Raw genomic sequence first — 20,000 nt, 5'->3', positions numbered from 1 at the left:
CTCAATGAATGGAAACGTGAACCAACATGTTAGAGTTCTAAATATTTGGTTTCAAGATTCAACAAACCTTGGAGTATTGCTTAGACTATTAAATAAAATTGGAAATTGCTTGGAGTATTAAATAGTGTACTGAGTATAATCTGTGCTTTGAGTCAAGTTTTTAACAAATCCAAAAATGAGTAAAAATGTATCAAAAACTATAAAATACAAAAACCATCATCATCACCAAGCTCTCTAAACCTATCATTCACTAATAATCATGGTCTTGAAGTAATTTTTCTTCTGCTGAGTCTTATCTCTTACAATGTTGACCAGACCTACTTGCTCTTTGTGAGACTAATTTAAGCTCATCTGTCTCATCTTGTAATCGTAGTGTTAATGGTTATCTCCCTTAAGTTTGTGAAGACTCCAATAGTTAAATTCTCTATCACTTTTCTTTTTATTCTATATCATACACCTTCATCTCAAAACTGCATTCTTTTTGATGTTATTTCTAATCAAATTGACAAAATCCTTTCGCTTTATCCTTCAGCCAATATCATTGTTGTTGGTGACTTTAATGTTCATCACACTGAATGGCTTGGCTTAGTGTCAGTGACTCCGAAGGTGTTAAGGCCAACTTTTGCCTTTCTCAATCTCTAACACAAATAGTCAACCTTCCAACTCGCTTTTCATATAATTCGAATTATTTACCTTCTCTACTCAACTTATGTCTTGCTTCTGTTCCTAGTCAGTGCTTATTTCTCCACATTCACTCTTGGGTGCTTCTGATCATGATTTTTCTAAAACTATAATCTCATTATTGTTCATCATCAAAATCCCCCTATCATTGTAAGCTGACTGGAACTCTTTCTGTAATTTTCTTTGGGATGGCCCTTGGGTAGAAATCTTTTGTCTTCTTGCTGACAAATGTGCTTTTTATGTAACTTCTTGGATTTAGGCTGCTATGGAATCCTTTATTTCCTCTTGACAATTCCAAATCTCACTCTTCTCCATAATTTTCTTTTCATTGTGCTATTGCAATTTCTAATGGTAACCATTACTTCCATATCTATTGCCAAAACAACTCTCCAGAAAACAGACATCTGTTTATTATTGCCTTAAACCATTGTAAAAAGTTTTTGTCAACCGCCAAAGCCTGCTACTCTTAGTTCACAAAACCTCGTATTTTATCTCAATGATTAGTCTCTAGAGACTTCAGGAGAATCTTTAACTGTCTATAATAAGGGGAAATTTGTTGTTCCTCCTCTTTTGCACAGTTCAGAAATTTAAGGTTTATGTTTACTCTCAGAGTACCCCAAAAAAGTTAAAAAAAATGTAATAAAAAAAGTAATAAAAAATTTTCTAAGGAGAGTGGAAAATATAATTTTAAACGAGATCATAAACTTTTTCAAAAGATCATCTACTGTTGCTGCTTTGAAAAAACAACAAATGCAATCCAGTGAATACAAATTTGCAAGATCTAGTTTTTTGTAAACCCAAGTATTAACTGAAAGTTTTTGCCTACCCTACAGGATTATGCCCTAGTTGTAAGAAAAACTTATATCTCTGTAAAAGTGTTTCAGGCTCAGTTACTCAAAAGTGGAAAAATAATGATTTATTTATTTATATAAAATGCTTGAAAACTTCTAGAGACTACTTAACATTATGCAGTATATGCAGGTCTAGCAAGAAATAGATTTTTTATTAAAGGTATGAAACAGCGGTCTAGTTCAACACTGAAACTTTGCCAAACAAGCTTATGTGAATTTGCTAAAGGTAATTCCCACAAATATTCACCTTATAGGACAAGCAAAAATCTTACTGAGAGCATTTCTAAAATTTCAAAAAAAGTAAAGGAACAAGTAGCCTCACCACTTCTAAAAGAAATTTATTCTTTTAGAAGTGGTGAGAGCAAAATCTATGAGCTCAATAAAATTAATAATGAAAAAGATTTTAAAAATAAATAATTATCTTATTTTAAAATATATTATATTAATATTAAGGAAGAAAGTATTCCTGTTACACTTGGTATCCCAGAAAGTGCAACCAAATGTTAAAAATGTCGCAAAAAAGTAGTGTCAAGTTTGAGTAAAACATGAAAAAAGCCCAAGATGAAAAAAAGTAAACAACCTTCTAACTTTCATGTTTCTGAACCATTAGACTTTCAACACTGTCACAGTAAAAAGAGGTTTACATTAAAGGTATTGTAATACCTTTAAATTTTGATTTTGTAATGGAATATAGAGGGCAGAAGTCAAAATATAATTTTGTAAAGGCTTGAATGGATTTGTAAAGGAATGGATTCAGGTAACTATAATAGTTAAATTCTATTTTATAATAGAATTATTTAATTTTATTAATTGTTTTAAAAGCATTATAAATATGACATATTATGTGTGTGTATATAAATATATATATTTGAATTATTTACCTCCCCGAGAGGGCCACTACAGTCAAGCAGGCTACTTTTTGTGGTTAAAACCCTCTTTAAACTCTACAACTCCGAAACAGGAACCTCAACAAACAAGGCTGCTGCATGGAGAAACAAATTGAGCCTGGTACTATCAGGAATGTGGTGGAGATCAAACTCTCGCTTATAAGGCAAGCGCTCTACCACTACACCACTACCACATATACCACTATATCACTACCTCATATATAAATATATCTATCTATCTATCTATCTATCTATCTATCTATATATATATATATATATATATATATATATATATATATAATATATATATATATATATATATATATATATATATATATATATATATATATATTTATAGATGGAGGATCATAGAAGGTTATGGTAAATGTGTTTGACCCTAATAAAGATAGGGCAGAAGATAGCAGTTCCAGAGGAACACACTTGGAGACCAACTCATCACTTGTTTTAGCCTATTGTGAAAAGCTCTGTGAGAATCATTCAAATATGGCAAGGTTTGTTGAGAGATTGAAGTTGCATGAATGCAAATACTCATTGGCTTCTGATATGAAGTTTATCAACATTTTGCTAGGAATTTTGACATGATGTTTTATAATTATTCCACATATGGTGCAGGTACTATTTTAAGAAATGAATTTTTTTCACTCAATGATATATTTTTATTTATTCAATAATATATTGAACTTAATTACCTTTTATGTAAAAATTATAGGCTTATGGAGGAAAATATACATACATACCTGTGCTTGTTGCAAAGGTTCTTCTGAACTATTTTCTGGAGAGCTTAGAACATTTCAGTCTTAGATGTTAGATGTTAACTATAAAAAGTATTCATCTGCAGGATATTTATTGAAAAGTATGAAAGAATATAAGGTATCTGTATTTCAATAAACAAGTACATAGCACATTGTAATAAATTTAAATTGTATCATTTATCCCAAATTCATCGTTTATGATAACAAATTATCATTTTCATATATTTAGAATACCATCCTTGTCTGCTCAAGATAGAAGACAAATCCCTAACTATAATAAGAAGTTTTGTTATCAGAACTTCACCTTCTGATGGGGTTTGCTAACCATATGGCATCATTTATAATGCAACTTTGGCCTGGATTTACAAATTGGGTAATGAGCATTGGATGCCTTTCGGAAAGGGTACCACAGAGAAACATATGAAGAAAACCTATGTAGAAAGATATCTAAAATTTGTGACTGATTTCAGTTGATAACACCTGTTGAACTGTACTCTCTCTAGGGAACAATGAGAAAGTTTAAAAAGATTGTTCATGGTATCTTTGGCTATAAACTAGACCCAAACTATTCAGTTTTGATTAGAAGTTTTACTCAAAAAGGATGCGCAAGACTTGCAGAGAAGCAATAGGAGTGTTCTTTAAAAATCTTAATCTAAGTTATTGATTTACATTTTAATAGTATGTTTATTTAGTTTTTAGGTAAACAGCTCACAGTTACCTGGAAGGTACATGGTGTAACTGCTCATCTGGTAGCTTTTGTTGATGTGAGTCTCCTCTCTCTTGGACAGTTTAATGAGCAGATATCCGATTCTTGCCATTCAAAGATGAAAAATGTTATAAACAGGTTTGCAGTCATTCAGTAAAGCAACAAACATAAAGCAAAAGAACTAAGTCTTTAGTTTGCAGAATCTATAAGCCATTTAACATATTTAGCTGAAACAATATTGAAATCATGTTGAAATAACGTTTAAAAAGAATAAAATATTGAATACAATTTATTTTTAAGACATTTAATTTGGTATTTATTACACAATGTTATTATATATTAGTAATACCCAGTAAAATATTTTTTAAAGAAATTGAAGCCCTAAAGAAATGTTTTGAAATAGCCACAGCATTGTGTGACATACTAGGATATATTCGTATGAGCCCGAAAGTAAGCAGCAGTCAACCGTATGGGTGTTCCAAGATGAACCAAATCCAACAAAAGTTGTTTGCGCACGAAGCACTTCAAAGAAAATGGTAGCTCGTTTCTTTGGAAAAACTGGTCATATTGCAACAGTGCCTCTAGAGGATCGTAGAACAGTAAATTTGGATTGGTACGCAACCATCTGATTACCAGAAATCTTTGGTGAAATAAGGAAAACAAACAAGAGACGTTGGATTATTCTTCATCATGACAATGCAAGCTCTCACACATCGGCTCAAACAAGAGACTATTTGAGCACTCAAAACATCGAATTGATGGGTCATCCGCCGTACAGCCCTGATTTGGCACCCAATGATTTCTTTTTGTTCCCATCCATGAAGAATAAACTGCGTGGTCAACGATTTTCATCGTCCGAAAAAGCTATTGAAGCGTTCAAAAATCATGTTTTGGAGATACCTGATTCGGAATGGAATAAATGGTTAGAAAATTGGTTTAAGTGCATGCAAAAGTGTATCAATCATCGCGGCGAGTACTTTGAAAAACAATAAAAATATATTCGCAGCTTAACTATTTGTTTTTGTTCCTATTCCCGAAATATAAATAGTGACCCTAGTACTATGTTTCTAAACTAATTTCAAGCAGATGTAATATTTTTTAAACTACTTAAAGTAAAATTACAGAGCTTGAAAAGTTTGCTTTGAAAAGTTAGTTTTACATGTGCATTTTATTTTTTAATAAATTTTACCTTTAAAATAACTTTTCGGCAGATTTTAAATGTTAATTTTCTAAAAACATGATACCTCTCAGATTTTTCTGATGATGAAAATGAAATGTCAAGACAACCATATTACTATTTTTATTAACTTTTTAGGGGTACTCTGATAGTAAACTTAAACTTAAATTTCTGAACATTGCTTGCATGGGTCAGATTTTGAAACTTAGGCTGCTGGATGATTTGGAGAACTACAAAAAGTTTGTTCAGTTCGTGAAAATCATGCAAGTAACAAATGACTGTAATGAAAAAAAAATTGCTCATTTCTTTGCAAGTTAATCTGAAGATCAAAGACATAATAGACTACTAGGTACTAGTTAATAGACTACTAGGTACATAATACATAGACATAATAGACTACTAGGTACTAGTAATAGGTTAATCTTCAAACAAAAGTTTTGAGAAATATCAACTCTCCTCCCTAAAAAGCAACAAAACTCCAAAATAATCCTTATGAGAATTATTTTCATGGGTAGATCAAAAACCATAAACATTGTTATATATATATATATATATATATATATATATATATATATATATATATATATATATATATATATATATATATATATATATATATATATATATATATATATATATATATATACTTTTTAAACATCTCCAATTCCAACAAGGCTGCAAGCAACCACTATTAGAGTGGGAAGTGATTTGGAGAGAAAAGATGAGGTTTATAAAGCAAGATAACAAGTAACACACAACTTAAAAGATTGCCAATTATATGAATCAGGAAAACAAGATGATAGGAGCGAATTCCAAAGAACTGATGTTCGAGAAAAAAAACTATGCGAATAAAAGTTTTTGGAGCACATAGGAATTGTTACAATAAAAGAATGAGACTTAATTGAATAACTGGTAACACAATAATGAATTTTAGTAATTGGCACAAGAGACGCTAGCTCTTTAGAGCAACACCCATTAAAGTATTTATAGGAAAGAGAAAGAAAAGAAACATTATAGTGGTATTACAATGATTGAAGAATGGCTGCAAGAGCAGGTCCAATAATGCTTACAATGTGTTTTTGCTTCTTGTCTATAAAATAAAGGGCATCTTTCAAAGATTCGCTCCAGATATGGCTATAGTATTCTATACAATGAAGGATTTGAGATTTATAGAGATTAAGGATAGAATCCAGAGTAAGAAATTGTTGAGCACAATAAAGAGATGCAACCTAAGCAGATACTCATTTTGCAATAAACTTGATACATAGTTTCCAAGAAAGATCAGAAGAGTTAATCGTAGATGACAAAAGAAAGATGACTCATTAAGTACATTACCGTTCATAAATGTAGAAAAATCTAGACTGTTGCAATAATGATTAGCTGTAAAAAATTGAGTTTTATCTGAGTTAAAGTTCACCAGCCACTGAAAGCCCCATGCTGTCGCAGAAGTGAGATCTTTTTCAATGCCCCCTCCAAGAAATCAGAGTTAGCTTCTTATCAAGACAAGAATAAATGGTAGTATCATCAGCAATCAATGCCACTATAGAGGTGAGAAATTGGGGATTGTTAATGTAAATTTAAAAAAGTATAGGGCCAAGGATAGAACCTTGAGGAACCCCTAAAGGTACAGCAAATGAAGAAAAGTACTGTCCATCAAGAACAACTTTTAAGGAAGGTATGGAAGGAAGGATTTAATAGCCATAAAGATGTTGCCTGATACACCAAAAGAATAGAGCTTATGGAGAAGTCCAGCATGCCAAACTTTATCAAGGGCTTTAGAAATGTTGAGATCTATATCCTTAACCCTCTCCACATCTATTTAATGCATGATAAAACTTATCAGTTATTACAGCAAACAAATTAGCAGTAGAACAAGAAGATAGAAATTCATATTGATGATCAGAAAGTAAGTTATTAGGTTGAAGATGAGAGATTAAGTGCTTGTTAATTAAAGACTCAAAAACCTTGCTTATGATAGGAAGAAGACTAATGGGACGGTAGTTAGATGAGTCAGATCGCTCTTCAGAATTTTTGAAAATAGAGAAAACAGACATAGATACACCTTTCCAGCAGGCTGGAAATCATGACTCTGATAAACACTTGTTAAATGATTTTGAAATTACAGACAACAGTTCCGAAGAATACTTATGCAAGACTATAATAGGTATTTTGTCCGGATCACAAGCTAAAGAAGAGTCTAAGCAGGAAATCACTTTAGATACAGAAGCTGGAAGGATAAGAATGTCAAGCAATGGATCAACCTGTTTGTTAGCAATATCAGGTAGAATGTGATCAGTAGAATTAAGAAATGAGATTGATGAAAAGTTCTTAGCAAACAATTCAGCTTTGTCTTTAGGTGGTAAAAATTTCTGAACCATGCAAGAGAGGAGGAATTCTCTGGAGCCCAATTTTTGAGATAAAGTACAAGATTTTGTGACCTGAGAATAGCAGGCTGTGGCATTAATAAACCATTTTACAATGGTTTCTAGCAATAGTAAACAGATGTCTATTTTATGGAGAACTGTTTTGGCGATAGATATGAAAGTAATGGTTATGATTGGAAACTGCAGCAGCACAATGCGATCGATCACTCATTGTCATGGGGTTTGTTTGTTGGGGAAATGCCTGAATCCAAGAAGTTCTTGGATTCAGGCATTTCCACAACAAACCCCATGACAATGAGTGATTGATCACAAGCAAAACCCATGCAATGAGTGATCAATCAATGCAATGAATTTAACATCCTAAACTGGAAACAATGTACTATAATTACATCTATGCCAGCCTAATACACGATGAAGGGCTGCGAAGCTGATCAGCAGATAAAACCAGTTTACCCCTTAAGTTTTTCTTCAAGACAAGGTAAAAGGCCTTCTACAAGACAATAACTGGATGCATTTAACGACTTCTCGCAAAGATCAAAGTTAAACCAACAGCATGTAAGGCAATCGAAGAACTTTTTTTGATGGATTCAAAAATTTTATTTGTAAATGTTATTTTATTTTTATTAGCAACAACTAATCATAAATAGTCTATTAAATTTTAATAGTTTTTACTTGTATTACTCTCTGTCTTTTTTCTATCCAAAGAGTATTTTTATCAAGGCAGGGTGGGGGTGTGTGTTAAGCCAGAGTTGGCTTGCTTTTGTCAAAAAAAGCTAATATCTAATCATCTTGTTTTTATTAACTTTACGATTCAAAAGAAATTAATGAATATGCAATTACTCAACTTATGCGAAGTATAAATGATTCATTTGAAAAGTCAGTATTTACTTTGGGCATCTTTATATTATACTTATCTAAGGCTTTTGACACTTTTGACCATAAATACCGTTTAAAAAACTTGAATAATATGGTAACATGGTAGAGCTTTAATGCTACTTAACAGCAGTTTAAAGCATCTACAATGCAGCAGGACATGAAACAGGTTGTACTGGGTTACATGTTACCAGCAGCAGAATAACCTGAACTGATATTGATATATACTTTCTCAATGAAAGTTTAAACGTTATTACAATGACAGTAAGTAAAACAATATAACAATACAACAGGCATTTTAAACATTATTAAAATACTCAATAATAAACTTCAAATGAAAATGTCTGTACAAAAAAAACAAAAAAACAATGGTAAAGTGCATAAAAATTACAAAAACTGAAAATTACTCAATTATAATAATTTTAATAAATTATAAAAATTAAACAATAATAAATTAACTGTTACACTATATTAATAAATTATTTATTATAAAAAAAATATAGTTAAACAATAAAAATTAATATTATCAATAATAAAATAAAGCAATAACAAGCTTAACAACAAAAAACATAAAATCAAAAAAAAATAAATTAATAGTAATAACAAATAAACAATACGAGCAGAATAGTATATAATAAATAAAAAGAATAAATAAATGATTGATATAAATGAAAATGTATATCAATTTATATCCACAACAGTTTAATATTTATATGATTTTCAAAAAAAAAAAAAAACCTCTTCTTGATTGTCTTCTTGAGTAATAGAACCCTCACTCAACTTTATCATTTCATCCATATCTACAGATTTTAAAGAATCTACAACTTTTGATGGCACCTCACCAGTTTTCCATTGGTATACAGTTACATTACCATAAACCATCAAAAAATGTATCATGGAGCATATATTTTCAACGACAACAAACTCACTAAAAATCAACATTTATCAAGATGTTTAAAGAGTATATATATTTTTATCAAAATATATAAATAGTTTTTAATTTTCACAGATATTTTTTCTTGATAACAATTATTATTTATTATCTTAATAAAAAAATATGATAAAAACGTCCTAAAAACGAAAGAAAATCATTAAACTAAGCTATCAACCATAAATGGTATGTCATATAACCATGTATGGTATGTCAGCAAATTCTCAAATCTTACATATGTCAATGAAAGTCACTTTTCAAAAAACTTACTTTTTACAAAGGTACATTAAACTACCAAGAAGCACAAAACCATGAATGTGATGTCCTATTTAATGCTTTTATGTTTACAATATAAAGACAAAAATGGAAAAGACAAAACATACAAAGCACTTTATTTTAGTGGACTACATTTCAACTTCATTTGAACAACTTGCTTCTCTGTGCAGTAGCCTTGTTTGTCAAGGTTCATGTTTTAGAGTTCAAGGGGTTGTAACAACATTTAAAATATATATATACAAGTAACCTTCTTGAATGTAATGGCTTTAGAAAGTTAATACAGATTTTGGCCGTAAAGAGGTAAATACAGAAATAAAAAAAAAAATTTAAAAACAATGCACAAAAAATAGTAAGTTTAAGTTTACATCAGACAGAAAAAACAGAAAATATTGAAAGTACGGAACAACAGAATACACATTAAACATGCAGAAGATGTATGATATTGAATAAAATGAATAGATGTTTTATCATTATTAAAAACCAAGGGAAAAAAAAGAAGACCAAGTAACTTTTGAGTAAGGACTAAACTGCGTCTTTTTAAAACTGTTGTAAATAAATAAACTTGATTAGAACTCAAAAGAGATTGCCAGTTATAGTAATAATAGTTTCAGTATTTTAGTAATGGGACATTAAAAACCGGAAGTGTTGAACATGTTTTAGTAATAATAGAAAAAGCTTTAATTCAAAATTTCAGAAAAAGAAGATTAATGAAAGAAACAAACATCCCAGCCCAAATTCTCAGTTGATATAGTGGCACTTCTTTGCAGCAGTAGGTTATAAGCAGGATGTTAGCCAATCCAATGGCACCGTGTATAACGCAGAATTTCCAATGGGTTTTAAATTCCCAAATTTGAATGGTGTTTTTTTTGAAAGTAATAGGACAATATCAATAAAAATTTGCAATATTTTGTTGTAAAACGATGACAAATCCCAATATCGCAAAAATGTGGTAAAAAATATATTCCTGGCTAACACCATGATAAGATAATCAATGTATGCACTGAAGCCCCCAGCATCAGGCTATTTCAGTATGATGTCACACAGCTTGTCTAAACACACATTTAGATTTTTCTGTATAAATGCATGTTTAAAAAAAAGCAGTGTGACAGCAAATGTTACATTATATATTATTATTTAAAAGTTAAGTATTATGTATAAAAGCTTAATACCTTTGTGTGATAAACTTTACAAAAGCTCTGTAAAAATTCAAAGCATCAGATATTTCTTTCAGCTTTTCTGTTATAGATCCAAATATACCTGGTAACTCGTTTACTTGTTCTAAAAGCTCTTTTCTTACATTTATACCCTGAAGATTAAAAAATCATATATATATATATATATATATATATATATATATATATATATATATATATATATATATATATGATTTTTTAATCTTCAGGTATATATACACACACACACACATATACACACACACACACACACACACACACACACACACACACACACACACACACACACACACACAAAATAACAACAACAAAAAATCTAACAAACATAAAAAATATTAGTAAGTAGAAAAGCAGAGAAAAGTATGGATATGAAAAGTGGCACTTGACTTTAAAAGCACCAAAATGAAATCTATGACTATATCTAAATAAAATCAAAATATATGAAATTCTTTATCTAGAAAATATATAAACCAGATAGAGACTTTAAAGAGTTTAGATGCATGTAGTTTATACATTAATTATATATACTTGATTTTGAACTTGATATAAAATTTACTTCAACATATTTTGTCTTTTTTTTTTCCCTTTCTTTACTCAAACATGCTTAAATCTATTAAACTCTTAATTTGCTCTATTTTACTTTCTTCTTTTTTAAAAATTAAAAAAAAAATAAGAAAAAAAAAGACACTGAAAGTAATTCAACTCAGCCCCAAAAACAACATCAAACCATGAGAAAATGCACAGATAAAATTGGCAAAAAAAAAAAAAATGCCATGAAAAATGCCAGAGACCCAATATTTAAAACGGATTTTGGAAAAAAGATAACAAAATATATAAAAGAAAATAGGGATGTATACATGAAAAGATGAGGAAACAAATCAACTGCAGCTTTTGAAGAAATACTTTATGCTAGTTTTAAATTAATTTTTGAGAATTTATAAAAATATAGATAACCAATATTTAAACAGGTCTTCTAAGAATGTGAATTCAAACTAGAGACTAGAAAAAGAATAAAAAAATACATTAAAATAAAGAATTAAAAATATATAGCCAACATCCTCATGTATCCAACTTTTTTTTTAATTATATGTATTCTAAGTATTAGACCTTGCCATTTACATAAATTGACTCACTAACTCTCAAATAATTATTTTAATTTTTTCAAATTACTCTCAAATTAATTTAAAACCAATTTAAAAAACAATCACCTTAATTCCTATTTGCTTACAAATTGTTTTATATTTATCCATAAAATATGCAGAGTTGGTTGTGCATTCATTTATTTTTCTAGAACAATCCTAAAAAAATTATTAAAAATTATTAAAAAGAATTAAAAAAAAAAATTCATTTTAAAATATTATATAGTCAGTAAAATACTGTTATATATAGGCCAGTATATTCCTCAACTAAAAGTTTACTGCAAAACTAAAGATATCATAAAAATAACTTTACAAGATAACAGATAAAATTAAAGTTTTTTTTTACAAATACAGTTACCCTAACAACAGTTACCCTAACAACAATTACCCTAAAAATAACCTTACAACAACAGATACCTTACAAAAACATCAATGAGAATCTTACTCGTTGTATTTGCTGACATTTGCCAATCTGACGTTTTAATGCTGGAATTTCAAAGTTTACATTTCGTATCAGCATATTTGCTGATTCAGCTAAAAGTTAATAATAAGTACCAAGAGGTGCTTCAAGAGAACAAGAAATATGTAAGTAGTAATAAAGAAAAAAATAAATAAGCAAGTAAGGAAAAAGTTTATTAAAAAAAAAATTATACAGTATATACCTAAATCAGATAAAATTTCAAATAAGTAAATAAAAACCTAAGTAAACACTTTCATGGGTGTAAAGTTGTACAATATCTTGCCAATCCTAAAAATATATTTGAAATATAAAATTAATAAAATAGAAAACTAGAACTTATGAAATGATGCAAATCATCATTACAATCTCTTACACAAGCCCACAAATGTTGGCGCCAAAAAGATTACAACTGTTTCATAGTAATTTTCTTGTTAAATCCAAAAATGACATCAATTTTTTAACATTACCTCTAGTTTTCATTCTATAGATTATTTTTGGGGATAAACAACATTATTTTTGGTGATAAACAACATTACTTTTGGTGAATAACAACATTATTTTTGGTGATAAATTACATTATAAATTACAAAACAATAATAAAATCTGAACTTGTCAAATAATTAGTCAAATAATTTGTTCTATTAATATTTTAACAACCAAAATTTTTAAAAACACCAAAATTAAAAGCTATTCTTGAATAGTTAAAAAAAAGATCTTAAATTTTGTTTTTGGTATTTTATCTAAATGAAATAACTTTTATTCCACCTTATTTAAAATACACAAAGGAAAAAAATTATTGTTTTTAAATTAATGATTTAAACAATTTATTGTTTGTATCTATATAATGGCTATATATGGCTATTATTATTCACTATATATGTTACTATTATTGTCAACTATGTCACTATTATTATTCAATATATATGGCTATTACTATTCACACCCTGAAGGACTACACACTAACAAAACATCTTATAAAAACTCTTTTAAGGAATAGATATACTATTAGGTATTTTTTTTCAAGCAAAATATTGATTAGATATATCAGTAGGTGTTTACCTAAAATGATTTGAATATCCTACATTAATGTAGGCATAGAAAACTTTTTACAAGATTTTCGACTATTACAAGATTTACAAGATTATTACAAGACTATTACAAGATCTTTATGTAAGTGTTTTTGTCATTATGGTTATATTTAGTGTAAAATATAAAAAAACACTTTTTGTTAAGGAGTTTGAGTTGTTAAACAAACCATTTTCCATGATTCAATAAAAAATAATCAATCGACAGTTCAAAATGTTAAAATATGACGCACCATATGTTTATCCATTTTTCATCCTTGTCAATGTAACACCTGAAACATGTCATGAATAGCAAATAGAGATCCTGTAGGAGCTAAACAAGTTGCATCATGAGCTCTTGTTTCCAAAGATCCTTTTGCTAATGGAATTATCAAACTCAGTCAAGTAAATGCCTTTTAAAAGAGGTGAGTTACATTTATATATTTCATACTACTTTAATAAAAATTACCATCTTCATATTTTTCTTTATATTTTAACTATAGACCCTTTAGCTTTACATTGACTGTTTAAAGAACTATTAACTTCTTAAAGTATGGATTTAGGGAAGTACTATAACACAAAAATGATCGAACTCTAAGGATCTCACCAGGATCAACCTTAAATTAATTTAGTTCTATTAGAATAGTAAAGTTAGATTTTCAGCAGGAGTTTGTTGAAGATAGAAAAAAGATGAGACAAACCTAATGTTGCTCAATGATAATTTTCTGTGTCAAATTGTTCACTGTAATAGCCTAAAATGTGATCTGTGAAATTATCACAATATGTAGAAAGTCAAACCATTCATCAATTGTGAAGTTAGGATTAAATGGAGGTGAATCATTTCGAAAGTGAACTTCACATTTATCTTTAATAAGAAAGATTAGATAAAGTTTTGCATTTGTGTTTAATGAAACTTAAATCAATATCTCCTCAGATATTAAAAACATTCTGTATCAAATAACAAATCATTATTGTACTTGGGCAAGACACACCAGTAACCAATTCAAATGTCTGGGCTCTTCTAGACCTAATAAAGTTATGAATGGATAGTTTTATAATAAAAAAAATAAATTTTAAATTTATTTTTAAACTTATTTAAAATTTTTTTTTTTTTTTGAAAAACAATTATTTTTGAACAATTAAAATCAACTTTTTAATTGTTCAAAAATAGGGGTGGGGGGTGGGGGGCTTTTAATAGTAACAATTGCATGAAGCTTTTATGAGGATTAAATTCATTGAAGAACTTTCTGTTATGACTTTCTCACATAGTTAGCTTCTGTCAATCTATTTAATTGTTCCACACCCTTGTTTTGTTCATAGACATTATTGAACTATGTTTTGGCAATGATTTAGTTCCTGATTTTGAAAAAAAAAGGTAAGACTTTTTCAAGCAAGCTACATTAATTTTTCTACTTCTGCCACACATAGAGTATATGCTGTTTTTAATCATTGAAGTAACGAAAACCAGCCTTGGTCAATTTAGTGAACAAGCAACAGAGGCTCCTAATTCAAATTTCAAAACATACTGGGAGAAATACAAAAACATCATTCTCACCTTCTAATTATTCAAAGAAACTTCTTAACTGTGTCATTGATTACAAAAGCAAGAAATTATAATAAGAACATTAATTAAAAAAACTATATTCTTTATTGGGTAGTGAAAATATGCACATTTTGTGAACAACCACCCACAACATAGAATCCTGAATTAGACACTAAACCTCTATACAAAATGTTTAATTCCATATAAAAACTACACAATTTTTAAGCTTTGTTTTATTTAAATAATATTAATAATAATATTATTGCAGTATAAATCTAATTGACCCAGAAAGTTTAAACAAATTTCTCTAATAAAATCTAAAAACAGAAAACAACATTTTATTTTTGGATTTAGTGAAAAATAATTCAAAAAAATTTGATTTGTTGATTGCCGTGGAAAACAAAGGTTTGTAGGTTTAGGTATTTTTTAAGAAAAATTAAGACTTTTTCAAGAAAAGCCTTATAAAAATTTAATTTAACATAAAAAAAAAAATTTCAGTTTTATAAAAGTTTAATTACGTTTTTCATTTTGTTAAAACTATCCAGTCAAAAACTTGAACGCTTTATAAACTGAAACTCAGTGCAAATGTTTTATTATAGCCACCAAAGACAAATTAAAAAAATTAAATGCAATGCAATCATTTATTAATTTAACCAGAAAATTTTATAACAAAAAAAAAAAAAAAAAAAAACTTTTCAGAATTGTGAGCTTAAAATTAGGCTTCAAAACAGAAACAAGATGATAAACAAACAAAAAAGCTGAAATGTTTTTGTTAATATCTTGATAAATAATTTTTTTTTTTTAATAACTAAAAAACTTATGTTCTCATGTTTAATATGTTTTATTTCATGTTTATTTATGAAATAAAAAAAACTTATCTTAGCACACATGGAGATCCATATTATTATTATTATTATTACTATTATTATTATTGTTATTATTATTATTATTATTATTAAACACATTTCAAAACAAAGTAATGTTCTTTATTAAAGCAAAAATATGAAACACTATAGGATTTCATATTTTTTGCTAATCACATTTATTTTAAATGTATCAACATGTATTAAATTGTAATAAAACATTCTGTTTTGGCAATACATTTTAATGAATAATAATAAAGTTGTTTTATAATTTTTCGCAATCAATAATGTTTTAATTTTATTATAGACAATTCATAGCAAGAGGGGTTAATGAAACAATTGCAAATCACGATCTTGAAATATCTTGAAAGTATATTATTTAAAGCAATTATGATAGATAATTTTTATTTTCCTGGGTTTTATGAAAAAAAATGTCATGTTTTACAACAATGTTTACACAAAATAACCTGGTTGGACAAACATTACTTTTGTTATTTGCCTGTTGGGCAAGAAATGCTAGTCTTCAAAGTTGGTTGACTTGCTCTCGAAAGTGATTAAAGTAGTAATGCACTTTTATTTACTTTTTTTTTTTTTGATTTTGGCATATAACAATGAGTATTTTTATACAGTATTTGTGTTATCTAGATTACCATTTATTTTATACAAATAATTTTAAAAAAATGTCAGTTTTGACACAAAGAAACATTAATACTTAGAAACGATGATACAAAGCTTGTATGTAATGTCATAAAGTAGTAGATAAATTTATTTTGCTAAATCATGGATTGGTTTTTTTTTTTTTCAGGTCTTACCTTTTAACAATGAAAAGACATAAATTTTGCAAAACTTTGCAAAACTGCAGTTGACTTTATACAGTACTCATGTGTTGACTAAAATCCTTTGGATTTCAAGAGCTGTAATTAAAAAAACTGTTAAAAAATTAAAAAAAAAAATTATTTCTATATATTTATGTGGCACAATAAGCAGAAAATTATTATTATTTTTTTTATTTTTTTCATACAATTCTTTCCTAAATAGAACACAAATCAGTGATGATTGATAATACCTTAAAATATCAGATAAATCTAATAAAATTCATGAGCTTTTTTTTTTTCATATATTCTTTATTTTTTTTAAACTACTCTTTGCTTAGCTTTTATAAAAGACTAAAGAATATGACACAAATAAAACACAAAACATTTATAACAAAAAGATATATTAAAAATAAGCTGTTTTCAGTTTCATTTAAGTTAAATAACCTATCAAAATTATATTGAGTGTCTTATTTTGTTCAAGGAAAAAACTTTTTATTAAGATTATAAAATTTTACCTTCATCCTTTTAGATGAATATTGTCCAAAAAAATTGGTGCTTCCTTCACCACATTCTTTTAACAACTCAATGATTTGTTTACAATGAAAGTAATTAATATCTGGAACAAAAGTTTTAATGTCAAAATAAAGATTGAAAATTGAAGATAATGAACATTTATATTTATATACTAGTGTTTCAATTGTAAATAAAATCTTTTGAAATTTCTAACTACAAAACATGTCAAAAATTAAAAATAGGTTAAATACACTAACATAATTTATCAGGCCTTGTTAAGAAGCTTTACGCCATTCGAATTTTACATAGAAAATGGCAATTTCACTAACATGTTTAGCCATTTGGATCATTCTGTGTCAAATCAACTACAAAAAATTTTTTTCGGCATCACGTCATCTCAGATTTTGATGATTTTAGGTTTTTAGGATTTATTTAGATTTTAGCTTAAATTAATTTAAAAAAACTTCGCTTCAAATTTTAGTGTCTGACTCCTTACGGTTTCAGAGATATCGATACTCAGTCCCAATCTCTTTTTTGATTATTTTTTTCAGTGCCATTTACTTTTTAAGCTAATTACATGACACAGTTAGCTATAGCTTAGAAAATACTTGACACTAAAATTTGGAGTGAAGTTTTTTTTCATTAATTGCTTGCATTCCAAAAATCATCAAAAACTGAGATGACACGGTGCCGAGCATAAATTGAATTGAGCTGAAATGACACATTTACATTATGCCAAAAGTTTTTTTAATTAGATTATTATTTAAACAGTCTTTTCAAATAGATTATTCGGTAAAGATTAAGCAGTAACTGTTGTAAATATATTTTCACCGCAATAGTGAAAGAATTTTTTTATAGATAAAAAATAGTTAAATAAATTTTTCTACTTTTTGTTTTAAAATTATTATATTTAAATTAAATTTATTGTTAAATATTAATAATTTTATTTTGTTTAAATTAAATTTATTGTTAAATATTAATAATTTTATTTTGTTTAAATTAAATTTATTGTTAAATATTAATAATTTTATTTTGTTTAAATTAAATTTATTGTTAAATATTAATAATTTTATTTTGTTTAAATTAAATTTATTGTTAAATATTAATAATTTTATTTTGTTTAAATTAAATTTATTGTTAAATATTAATAAATTTTATTTATTAAAAATTTATTTTACTAAATTTAATTTAAATATTTTATAAAAATTAAAAAGCTCTGTTTTAATTTTTAATTTTTTTTTTAATGCTAAAATTTCAAACTAGTTAAAGCAAAAAAAATTCTTTTTAATAAATTTAATTCAAGATTAAAATACTTGTTTTACATTTAATTATTTTGTTTATTTAGTTAGAGTTTCAAATAAATATTTTTTCATCCCATTATGAAAGTGCTTAAATACAAAAGTACACTTATAACTGTATATATGCATTGCAGGGTAAACCACAATCAAGTTTGTAGAAAAAAATTTTTTAGAGAATTTTTTTGGTAAACTTTATACAACAAATTTATGAAAAGATATTTTTAGTTTTAAAACTAATTTTCAGCTAAAGTTTTCCCATTATTATTAATTTTTTAGATTGATCATTGAATGAACCTCAATTAGAAATGATTAACATATTTATTGTTATCAGTTTTTTGTTGTTTTTTTTACTATTGATAGTTTTTATTTATTTTTGACCGTTCAGAAATTCACCTGTAAACAATTAATGAAAAACCTCTGAAAAACTTTCAAATAAAAAAAACTAATTTGTAAGAAAGCAAACGCAAGATGATGTGTGTTTTTTAATTTTAAGAAATAAATAGTATAAGTTTTTTTAAATGAGGAAATAATTTTTTTTCAAACGACATTTAAATTTTAATAATTTTTTTAACAACAATATTGTTTAAATTAAAGATACTTCATAAATATTTTATAAGATAAAGACAAATAGCAAGATGTTCTTAAAGAAAAGAGCAATAATAAATTACAGGGTAAAGTTTAAAAAATATTACTAAAATCAATTTTATTTTATCCATGAGCTTTTTTATATAAATATCAAAAAAGTCCACAAAAATGTATATTGCCCTCATTGACCGCCATCTTAGACAAGGAATTCGTTGCTCGTGTACTTATTTACTCCTGCCAAGGCCTGTATATAAATATAAATATGTTTATATATATATATGTATATATATATATATATATATATATATATATATATATATATATATATATATATATATATATATATATATATACACACACAAAAAAAAAACAACCTACATCAAACGTTAATCTAAAAATAGTTATGGGTGTTTTTAAAGGTTTTGTATCTCGTGCCATTAAAATTTGTTCCACAAAGTATCTTAATGTTGAAATACAGTTTTTAGTATACATGTTTGCAGAAAATGGACACGATAGATTAAAGCTGGAAACAACTGCTAAGAACTACATTCAGAAAAGAAACAACCTTTCTAAAATAAATTATAGTAAAATAGAAACAAGTAAATATACAGTTAAGCTTCCATGGCTCCCAAGAATAGGCCCAAAACTCAGAAAAGAACTTAAACCTTACAACGTCAGAATAATTTTTACTACACCACCTACGTTAAAAAACATCTTATGCAACAACAAGTCAAAGTTAATTCCCAATAGCAATCCTGATGTCTAAAAACTCACATGCTCTTGTGGCAGTATATACATTGGCAAAACAAAAAAGAAAATTTTAAAGAGATGCATTGCACATTAAAAAAACTTTTTAAAAGGTATATGGGATGCATCTGGTGCAACAGGACATGGTAGAATATGTAATGGTATGCTTGATTAAACACGCTCCAATACTTCTCAACCGTGACAATGGCGTTAAAATTTCTACAAACAGTTGGAGGCCTCT

General features: G+C 27.3%; 1 protein-coding gene across 2 annotated transcripts in view; it reads right to left on the bottom strand.

Moving 5' to 3' along the window:
- Positions 1-20,000, bottom strand: part of LOC101239513 (CDK5 regulatory subunit-associated protein 3) — a 71,082-nt gene that overhangs the window by 20,254 nt on the left and 30,828 nt on the right. For both annotated transcript variants that reach the window (XM_065810018.1, XM_065810019.1), the window contains exons 3-8: positions 17,132-17,232; positions 12,571-12,619; positions 12,317-12,405; positions 11,941-12,030; positions 10,709-10,845; positions 9,071-9,260 (exon numbers count right to left, since the gene is read on the bottom strand). In XM_065810018.1, coding sequence (XP_065666090.1) covers positions 9,071-9,260; positions 10,709-10,845; positions 11,941-12,030; positions 12,317-12,405; positions 12,571-12,619; positions 17,132-17,232 — 656 coding nt within the window. The remainder of the gene's footprint in view (positions 1-9,070; positions 9,261-10,708; positions 10,846-11,940; positions 12,031-12,316; positions 12,406-12,570; positions 12,620-17,131; positions 17,233-20,000) is intronic.

This window comes from Hydra vulgaris, chromosome 11 (genome assembly GCF_038396675.1).
Source record: "Hydra vulgaris chromosome 11, alternate assembly HydraT2T_AEP".
In the NCBI taxonomy this organism is placed as follows: domain Eukaryota; kingdom Metazoa; phylum Cnidaria; class Hydrozoa; order Anthoathecata; family Hydridae; genus Hydra; species Hydra vulgaris.
The sequence above is the reverse complement of the archived record's forward strand: the minus strand, read 5'-3'. Positions and strand labels throughout refer to the sequence as shown.